The sequence below is a fragment of the Oncorhynchus kisutch genome, unplaced genomic scaffold, assembly GCF_002021735.2.
Source record: "Oncorhynchus kisutch isolate 150728-3 unplaced genomic scaffold, Okis_V2 scaffold1897, whole genome shotgun sequence".
Taxonomy (NCBI): domain Eukaryota; kingdom Metazoa; phylum Chordata; class Actinopteri; order Salmoniformes; family Salmonidae; genus Oncorhynchus; species Oncorhynchus kisutch.
This window is the reverse complement of record NW_022263842.1, coordinates 19,638-30,586: the sequence shown is the minus strand read 5'-3', so window position 1 is coordinate 30,586 and position 10,949 is coordinate 19,638. Positions and strand designations below refer to the sequence as shown.

Sequence of the window (10,949 nt, the reverse complement as noted above, 5' to 3'; positions counted from 1 at the left end):
ACCATGTTAAAACAGGTGGTGACCATGTTAAAACAGATGCCGACCATGTTAAAACAGGGACTGACCATGTAAAACAGGTCCATGTTAAAACAGGTGGTGACCATGTTAAAACAGGGCCATGTTAAAACAGGCGGTGACCATGTTAAAACAGGTGGTGACCATGTTCAAACAGGTTCTGACCATGTTAAAGCAGGTGGCGACCATGTTAAAACAGGTCCATGTTAAAAAAGGTGCTGACCATGTTAAAACAGGTGCTGGCCATGTTCAAACAGGTGCTGACCATGGTAAAATAGGTGGTGACCATGTTAAAACAGGTGCTGGCCATGTTAAAACAGGTGCTGACCATGTTAAAACAGGTGCTGACCATGTTAAAACGGGTGCGGCAAGTGCAGCCTCTATCTATAAATGATACTGATGTTTGATGATGTCTCAGGTGAGCGTCTCACCTCGGTCTCGTCGCAGACGGAGAAAGTGAAACTCTGGAGGATCTCGACCATGGCCAGTTTGATCATGATCAGAGCGAAACGCATCCCGATACAGTTCCTGGGCCCCGCACCAAATGGCATGTACGTGTACGGATCAATAGACTCCTTGTTCTCCTTACTGAACCTGGACAGGGGGAGGGCAGACACATTACACATAGTATTGTAGTTGTTTTGTGGTTGTGTTACTGTTGTAGTGTGGTTATAATAAGGTTGTGTTGTGGTTGGATTGTGGTTACGGTGCGGTCAGTACCTCTCTGGTTTGAACTCCTCAGGGTCAGACCAGATCTCTGGGTCACGATGGAGGGTCCACGTGGGAACCTGGACAATGCAGTCTTTGGGGATGACGATGCCGTTAATCTCCACCGTCTTCTTGGCGACCCTCTCCAGTCGCGGGGCGACGGGGTACAGTCTCAGAGACTCGTTCAACACACAGTCCAAATAGTCCATCTGCATCAGAGCTTCGTACTGGATTAAAGCCTGCACCATGGTTACACACACATCAGTACCTCACCCCATCTGACACCGGAAATACACACACATCAGTACCTCACCCCATCTGACACTGGAAATACACACACATCGGTACCTCACCCCATCTGACACCGGGGTTACACACAAATCAGTACCTCACCACATCTGACACCGGGGATACACACACATCAGTACCTCACCCCATCTGACACCGGGGATACACACACATCAGTACCTCACCCCATCTGACACCGGGGATACACACACATCAGTACCTCACCCCATCTGACACCGGAAATACACACACATCAGTACCTCACCCCATCTGACACCGGTGATACACACACAAATCACATCATCTATCACCACACAGTATCTATCTCCTCCTGCAGTATGGCCCATGGTGTGAGGGTTACCTTGTTGGGGAACACAGTATCTATCTCCTCCTGCAGTTTGGTCATGGTGTGGGGGTTACCTTGTTGGAGAACACAGTATCTACCTCCTGCTGCAGTTTGGTCATGGTGTGGGGGTTACCTTGTTGGGGAACACAGTATCTATCTCCTCCTGCAGTTTGGTCATGACATGGGGATTGTTTGCCAGGTTATAGGCCAGGAAACTCATAGTACTGCTGCTGGTCTCGTAGCCGGCGAAGATGAAGATCATGGCCTGAGACAAGATCTCATGATCAGTCAGTCCTGTGGAGGGAGGGAGAGAGGGAGAGAGGGAGAGAGAGAGAGAGAAAGAACGAGAGGGAACAAGTAGTATAAAGGTGTGTGTTGGTAACAGGTGTGTGTTTGTAACTGTAGATTACATGTGTGTGTTTGTAACAGTAGTATACAGGTGTGTATTTGTAATAGCAGTTTACAGGTGTGTGTTGTGACAGTAGTTAACAGGTCTGTGTTTGTAACCGTAGTTAACAGGTGTGTGTTGTTAAAGTAGTTAACAGGTCTGTGTTTGTAACAGGTGTGTATTTGTAATAGCAGTTTACAGGTGTGTGTTTGTAAAAGGTGTGTGTTTTTTACAGTAGTTTACAGGTGTGTGTTTTTTACAGTAGTTTACAGGTGTGTGTTTGTAACAGTAGTTTACAGGTGTGTGTTTGTAACAGTCGTTTACAGGTGTGTGTTTGTAACAGTAGTTTACAGGTGTGTGTTTGTAACAGTCGTTTACAGGTGTGTGTTTGTAACAGTAGTTTACAGGTGTGTGTTTGTAACAGTAATTTACAGGTGTGTGTTTGTAACAGTAGCTAACAGGTGTGTGTTTGTAACAGTAGTTTACAGGTGTGTGTTTGTAACAGGTGTGTGTCTGTAATAGCAGTTTACAGGTGTGTGTTTGTAACATGTGTGTGTTTGTAACAGTAGTTAACAGGTGTGTGTTTGTAACAGTAGTTTACAGGTGTGTGTTTGTAACAGTAGTTTCCAGGTGTGTGTTTGTAACAGGTGTGTGTTTGTAACAGTAGTTTCCAGGTGTGTGTTTGTAACAGGTGTGTGTTTGTAACAGTAGTTTACAGGTGTGTGTTTGTAACAGGTGTGTGTTTGTAACAGGTGTATGTTTGTAACAGTAGTTTACAGGTGTGTGTTTGTAACAGTAGTTTACAGGTGTGTGTTTGTAACAGTAGTTTCCAGGTGTGTGTTTGTAACAGGTGTGTGTTTGTAACAGGTGTATGTTTGTAACAGTAGTTTACAGGTGTGTGTTTGTAACAGTAGTTTACAGGTGTGTGTTTGTAACAGTAGTTTCCAGGTGTGTGTTTGTAACAGGTGTGTGTTTGTAACAGTAGTTTACAGGTGTGTGTTTGTAACAGGTGTGTGTTTGTAACAGGTGTATGTTTGTAACAGTAGTTTCCAGGTGTGTGTTTGTAACAGGTGTGTGTTTGTAACAGTAGTTTACAGGTGTGTGTTTGTAACAGGTGTGTGTTTGTAACAGGTGTATGTTTGTAACAGTAGTTTACAGGTGTGTGTTTGTAACAGTAGTTTACAGGTGTGTGTTTGTAACAGTAGTTTCCAGGTGTGTGTTTGTAACAGGTGTGTGTTTGTAACAGGTGTATGTTTGTAACAGTAGTTTACAGGTGTGTGTTTGTAACAGTAGTTTACAGGTGTGTGTTTGTAACAGTAGTTTCCAGGTGTGTGTTTGTAACAGGTGTGTGTTTGTAACAGTAGTTTACAGGTGTGTGTTTGTAACAGGTGTGTGTTTGTAACAGGTGTATGTTTGTAACAGTAGTTTACAGGTGTGTGTTTGTAACAGTAGTTTACAGGTGTGTGTTTGTAACAGGTGTGTGTTTGTAACAGGTGTGTGTTTGTAACAGTAGTTTACAGGTGTGTGTTTGTAACAGTAGTTTCCAGGTGTTTGTTCGGCAGGTACCTTTAGTCTGTTCCTCTCCTGTCTTTGTGTCGTTGCCTTTCTGAGAGTCGATCATCAGCTGTAAGAAATCCACCCGACTCTGGAAGCAGAAAGACATGAGGTCAAATCTGTCCAATCACATCCAACACAAACAGATTCCACTGTATCTGAACCAATCACAACCAACACAAACAGATTCTAATGGATCTCGTCCAATCACAACCAACACAAACATATTCTTATGGATCTGGTCCAATCACAACCATCACAAACATAAACAAACAACATAATCAAATATAAATATAAAACATGTTTACAGTTGAGTTCCCAGTATCACGTCCAGATTTGATCTTAGCCAGCGAGGCATAAAAGAAGTCTGTCACCGCAGTCGGGACGAAAGAAAACTTCATCTTCTCCAAGATAGGACCAGTGAAGGGAAACAAAACTGGAGAAGGAGAGGAGGGGAAGACAGGAGAGGAGATGAGGAGAGGAGTGGAGGACAGGAGAGGAGAAGAGGAGAGGAGGAGGGGAGAGGAGAAGAGGAGAGGAGTGGAGGACCAGAGAGGAGAAGAGGAGGGGAGTAGAGGTAGAGAAAGGAGAGGAGAAGAGGAGAAGAGGAGGGGAGAGGAGAAGAGAGGAGAAGAGGAGAGGAGGGGATGATGGGGGAGGAGATGAGGAGAGGTGGAGAAAAACGTTTTATAGAAAGGTAAACATCTTCATGTGAATAAAAATTACAACTTTGTGTCTGTGTGTGTCTGTACGTATACAGTCTCACAGATTAGTAAGAACAGTGGGTTGAACAGGTCAAACTTGAGCATCTTCTTGACGTTGGAGACGAAAGGGTCTGAAGGGTTGTTCAGAGAGTCAATGTCCACACTGAAAGCTGTGCTGGTGACCACGTCCATACTGTAGGGCCCAAAGAACCTGCAACACAACCACAATTACACACCACACAGCTACTGACCACACAACTACTGACCACACAACTACTGACCACAACTACACAACTACTGACCGCAACTACTGACCACACAACTACTGACCACAACTACTGACCACACAACTACTGACCACACAACTACTGACCACACAACTACTGACCACAACTACAGACCACAACTGCCGACCACAACTACTGACCACACAACTACTGACCACAACTACTGACCACACAACTACAGACCACACAACTACACGACTACTGACCGCAACTACTGACCACACAACTACTCACCACACAACTACTGGCAACAACTACTGAATACAGAACTGCTGACCACAACCACACAACTAAATGAAATCAAATGTATTTGTCACATGCGCCGAATACAACCTAACTGTGAAATGCTTACTTACAAGCCCTTAACCAAGAATGCAGTTCAAGAACTAGAGTTAAATGAATAGCCAGCGGTTAGGAATCAGGGCTCACTCCTTCACTTCGATGGTCTGGTCTTTATCTGCCTGCTTCTTCATTGCGTTCAGCAGGTTAGCAGAGTGTTGCTTCATGATACCAAACATCTAGAGGAGAGAGAGAGAGAGATAGAGAGAGGTAGAGAGAGAAAGAGAGAGAGAGAGGGTGGAGGTAGAGAGGTAGAGAGAGAGGTAGAGAGAACAGAGGTAGAGAGAGGGTAGAGGTAGAGAGGTAGAGAGTGAGAGAGAGATGGAAAGAATTAATAAAAAACAGAGCAAACTAGAATGCTATTTGGCCCTAAACAGAGACTACACAGTGGCATAATACCTGACCACTGTGACTGCCCCAAACTTAAGGATGGCTTTGACTATGTACAGACTCAGTGAGCATAGCCTTGCTATTGAGAAAGGCCGTCGTAGGCAGACCTGGCTCTCAAGAGAAGACTGGCTATGTGCACACTGCCCACAAAATGAGGTGGAAACTGAGCTGCACTTCCTATGCTCCTGCACAATATATGACCATATTAGAGACACATATTTCCCTTAGATTACACAGATACAAGCCCGATTTTGATCTACTGTGTGAAATACCACAGTGTGCCATCACAGCAGCAAGATTTGAGACAGAGAGAGAGAGAGAGAGAGAGAGAGAGAGAGAGAGAGAGTGAATACTTTCTGAATGCACTGTATATACTGTTTCTAGTCAAGGCTAGCTATTGCTGTATATACATTTAAACTCAGTTTAAATATTCCCTGAATTAGGTCAGTTAGGATCACCACTTCATTTTAAGAATGTGAAATGTCAGAATAATAGTAGAGAGAATGATTTATTTCAGCTTTTATTTCTTTCATACATTCCCAGTGGGTCAGAAACAACTTTGGAGGTATGCTTGGGGTCATTGTCCATTTGGAATACCCATTTGCGACCAAGCATTAACTTTCTGATTGATGTCTTGAGATGTTGCTTCAATATATCCACATAATGTTTGTTCCTCATGGTGCCATCTATTTTGTGAAGTGCACCAGTCCCTCATGAAGCAAAGCACCCCCACAACATGATGCTGCCACCCCCCGTGCTTCACAGTTGGGATGGTGTTCTTCAGCTTGCAAGCCTCCCCCTTTTTCCTTCAAACACAACGATGGTGATTATGGCCAAACAGTTCTATTTTTGTTTAATCAGATCTGAGGATATTTCTCTAAAAGTACAACCTTTGTCCCCATGTGCAGTTGCAAACCGTAGTCTGGCATTTTTATGGCGGTTTTGGAGCAGTGGCTTCTTCCTTGCTGAGCGGCCTTTCAGGTTATGTCGATTTAGGACACATTTTACTGTGGATATAGATACTTTTGCACCTGTTTCCTCCAGCATCTTCACAAGGGCCTTTGCTGTTGTTCTAGGCTTGATTTGCACCAAATTGTGTTCATCTCTAGGAGACAGAACGTGTCTCCATCCTGAGCGGTATGAAGGCTGCGTATAAGTGAAATAATCTGTCTGTAAACAATCGTTGGAAAAATTACTTGTGTCTTTCACAAAGTAGATGTCCTAACCGACTTGAGAAAACTATAGTCCGTGAACAAGAAATTTGTAGAGTGGTTGAAAAACGAGTTTTAACTTCACTGGGGGGCAGTATTTTGACATCTGCATGCAAAGCGAGGCCAAAGTAAACTGCCTGTTACTCAGGCACAGAAGCTAGGACAAGCATATAATTGGTAGATTTGGATAGAATACACGCTAAAGTTTCCAAAACATAATGTCTGTGAGTATAAAATAACTGATATGGCAGGTGAAAAAAACTGAGAATTTCACTGGATGTTGGTCAGCTGGGACTCCTACCATCCCACGTCCCCCAGAGATGTTCATGACTCCAACCTAAGTGCATGTAAACTTCCAACTTCAACTGTATACAATTCTATCCATGTATTCTACAGATTTGCTATATATTCTATCAACATAATGTCCATAATGTATATATATCACATCACATTAGGGGAGGCAGGTAACCTAGTGGTTAGGACGTTGGACTAGTAACCGGAAGGTTGCTAGATCGAATCCCCGAGCTGACAAGGTACAAATCAGTTGTTCTGCCACTAAAAACAAGACAGTTAACCCACTGTTCTTACACCGTCATTGTAAATAAGAATTTGTTCATAACTGACTTGCCCAGTTAAATAAAGGTAAAATCTATTTAAAAAATATATACTTATATTTATAATTTTATACTCCAGACTTTGACATTGCTCATCCTAATATTTCTATATTTCTTAATTCCATTATTTTACTTTTAGACTTGTGTGTATTGTTGTGTCTTGTTTGATATTACTGCACTGTTGGAGCCAGGAACAGAAACATTTCACTACATCCATAACTGCTAAATATGTGTTTGTAACAAGCTATAATCAGTTAAGAGTTTATAACAAGTTATAATGGATTTATAACAAGCACTAAAGAGTTTATAACAAGCTATAAAGCATTTATAACAAGTTGATAAAGCAGAAAGGGAGAGATGGAGGGATGGTTCTACCTCTTTCAGTCGTCCAGAGGTAAAGGAAGGTGAGAGGACACTGCGGATCCGTCTCCACGTATCGTCCTCGGCAACGAACAACGAATCAAACATCTCGCCATTCAGACGTAAGTTCTAAAACATGGAGAACAGTTACAATGATAACACGTGTTAATTATACGATTGAATATTGATAACCTTATTTACATAATATACTTTAAAATGTATGAATAATGAATGTCACAAATAATGTATTAATAATATCAGTCATAATGTTAGGATTATAATTATTCAGATTATTATTAGGGGGATGTGTGTGTGTGTGTGCGTGTGTATGTGTGTTTGTTTGTATGTTTGTCTCACCCTGCGGTTGGTGAAGATGTTGTTACACTCTTTAATCAGGACGGTCTTGATTATGCTTTTGTCCATGGTACACAGAACAGGCTGCCTCCCATCATAGATCCTTCACAAAGGAGAAACACACCTGGCTTTATGGTACACAGAACAGACTGCCTTCCATCATAGATCCTTCACAGAGGAGAAACACACCTGGCTTTATGGTACACAGAACAGACTGCCTTCCATCATAGATCCTTCACAGAGGAGAAACACACCTGGCTTTAACCACTATATATACACCTACATGGTACACAGAACAGACTGCCTCCCATCATAGATCCTTCACAGAGGAGAAACACACCTGGCTTTAACCACTATATATACACACCTACATGGTACACAGAACAGGCTGCCTCTATATACACACCTACATAATACACAGAACAGGCTGCCTCTCATCATAGGTCCTTCACAGAGGAGAAACACACCTGGCTTTAACCACTATATATATACACCTATATGATACACAGAACAGACTGCCTCCCATCATAGAGCACAGAGGAGAAACACACAGGGTTGGGGAGTAACTGATTACATGTAAAGAAGATAGATTTTTTTAAACGTTAACTGTAATCTGTTACATTAACAAAAAATATTATAATCAGAAAAGGATGTTTGCGAGAAAAAAAATATCTTTGACACTTCTTTGTTTTCTCAATGACATTGTAATGTAGGACAGGTAAAACTAGTAACTGAATGTAATCAGATTACGCTACTGAGTTTGGGGTAATGTTGGACAGGTAAATTAGTAACGGATTAAATTTAGAAAGTAACCATGGAAACCCACACATTTAACCACCTCTTATAAAACTACAAAGAAAACAGTCGGGTCGTGGTTGATATTAAACAACATTCTGGTTGATAATGTTACTACCTCATGGTCACATGACAGGTAGAGAGAGGTAGAGAGAGAGGGAGAGAGAGAGAGGTAGAGAGACAGCAGTAGAGAGTTAGAGAGAGAGGTAGAGAGAGGTAGAGAGACAGCAGTAGAGAGTTAGTTAGTCGGGTTGTTGTTGATAATGTTACTACCATTCCTCATGGTCACATGACAGCTCCAGCAGGTGATGAATAGAAGCGAAAAAGCATAGTACAGTTGTGAGTCATCCTAGTACGGTACAGCCAACTGAACTCACCCCCAGATTCTCCCGTACTTCTGAAAGCACTCTGTGTCAAAGTTAGTGAAACCCTGCAGAGAGAAAGAGAGAGAGAGAGAGAGAGAGAGAGAGAGAGAGAGAGAAAGAGAGAAAGAGAGACAGAAAACAGCTGATTCATGCCCTAGGAGGTCGTGTAGGTGTGTCCTACAACTGAACAGAGAACACACCTGAAACAGGTGAGAGTTGAGGAGGGTTTGTTATTATCTATGGTCCCCCAGGGTCAAGGAACACAACTTCTAGACTGATCAAGTCTCATATGACCTTGTATTTATCTATTGTTAAAACAACAGTCTAGTCCTCTTTTTCCTTCTCAATGTATTGTTTTACATAGGAGAAAAATAACACTGTTGTTTAAAATATGAGAGAGATATTTATTCTGAATGGGTACTAACCTTTCTATACTCCAACATTGTGCCAAAGTAAGGTAGGGGTTTGGGACCAGGGATACCCATCTTAGTGAATACACCATAGGGCCAGTACCCGTACCTGTACACACACACACACACACACACACACACACACACACACACACACACACACACACACACACACACACACACACACACACACACACACACACACACACACACCACACACCACACACACACACACACACACACACACACACGCACAGACACACGCACACACACACACACGTTAACTACCAGTATGTTCTAGAGAACTATACAATATATATATCTTATCTTGCATTGCTGGAAAATGACCCCTAACTAAGCATTTCACTGTTAGTCTACACTGGTTAACTACGATAAATGTGACAAATAACATTTGATTTGATGTAAGTCCTTACACTACAATGAGGGTGATGAGGAGGGCCAGGAGGGTCCAGGTCTCAGCGGAGAAGTATGGCAGAAAACTCATCATCTTTCCTCCGGTTCGGCTCCCTGCTGCTTCTGAAAACAAAGGCTCCGTTTCCTCTCAGGCTCGTTCGAGTTCACTTCTCCGATGGTCTGACAGATTTTGAGTTGTTTTTTTCTGATCAGGTTTTAGTGTGATTCTTCTGCGACGCAGCAGATCTCGACTACCGACCGCTGCTCTTCTCCGTACTCTGTTTGAGACCGTACAAGTTATTATTGTATCCCGTCGGAAAAGCACCTGTGTGATGTTTGCTAGAATAAGGATGAGCAACAATGTAATTTGCGTTTCTCCTTCAAAATAAAAGTCCCATACTGAAACTGATGCAAATGGATAAAAATAGTGGATATAATGCCATATTTGGACAAGATGCTGAACAGGGTTAGAATGTTGTTACATAAATTAAACAAAAGACATTAAGAAGTTAATTTGACACACGAAAGATAGTTGAAGTCCCACTGTGGCTGTATTAGAATTGCATTGAAACAGACTTCTATTGCACTGTACAGCGTTACCTCTGGATCTTGGGTCCATGAAATGTGAAGAGTTTACACAAATATTGGCGTCGTAGCTTTAATTGCAGGACTTTACCTGTGGGAAATCACCTCTGAATTACATAGGTAAGGCTGTACATTAAAATATGAGGCCGTTAAAGTCCTGCAATAAGAGCCGCGATTGTAATATTTGTGTAAACTCTTTATAATTGTAATCTGTGGGTGTCAATGAGTAGGCTGGTACCCCATGTCATGATCCCAAGACCCATAAGGCTGGTACCCCATGTCATGATCCCAAGATCCATAAGGCTGGTACCCCATGTCATGAACCCAGGAGCCATAAGGCTGGTACGATATGTCATGAACCAGGATCCATAAGGCTGGTACCCCATGTCATGAACCCAGGATCCATAAGGCTGGTACGATATGTCATGAACCCAGGATCCATAAGGCTGGTACCCCATGTCATGAACCCAGGATCCATAAGGCTGGTACCCCATGTCATGAACCCAGGATCCATAAGGCTGGTACGATATGTCATGAACCCAGGATCCATAAGGCTGGTACCCCATGTCATGAACCCAGGATCCATAAGGCTGTACCCCCTGTTATGAACCCAGGATCCATAAGGCTGGTACGATATGTCATGAACCCAGGATCCATAAGGCTGGTACGATATGTCATGAACCCAGGATCCATAAGGCTGGTACGATATGTCATGAACCCAAGACCCATAAGGCTGGTACGATATGTCATGAACCCAGGATCCATAAGGTTGGTACGATATGTCATGAACCCAAGATCTATAAGGCTGGTACGATATGTCAT

General features: G+C 42.6%; 1 protein-coding gene across 1 annotated transcript; it reads right to left on the bottom strand.

The window, feature by feature from the left end:
- Positions 1–380: 380 nt before the first annotated feature.
- On the bottom strand, positions 381–9,852 carry LOC109879575 (cytochrome P450 3A27-like). Its single transcript, XM_031819156.1, has 12 exons — positions 9,563–9,852; positions 9,144–9,237; positions 8,731–8,783; positions 7,562–7,661; positions 7,220–7,333; positions 4,720–4,808; positions 4,066–4,214; positions 3,608–3,735; positions 3,312–3,390; positions 1,491–1,651; positions 736–962; positions 381–609 (listed from the first exon to the last, which is right to left on the bottom strand). The coding sequence occupies exons 1-12, from the start codon at positions 9,634–9,636 to the stop codon at positions 396–398; spliced, it is 1,482 nt and encodes a 493-aa protein (XP_031675016.1). The 5' UTR covers positions 9,637–9,852; the 3' UTR covers positions 381–395.
- Between the last annotated feature and the right edge of the window lie 1,097 nt (positions 9,853–10,949).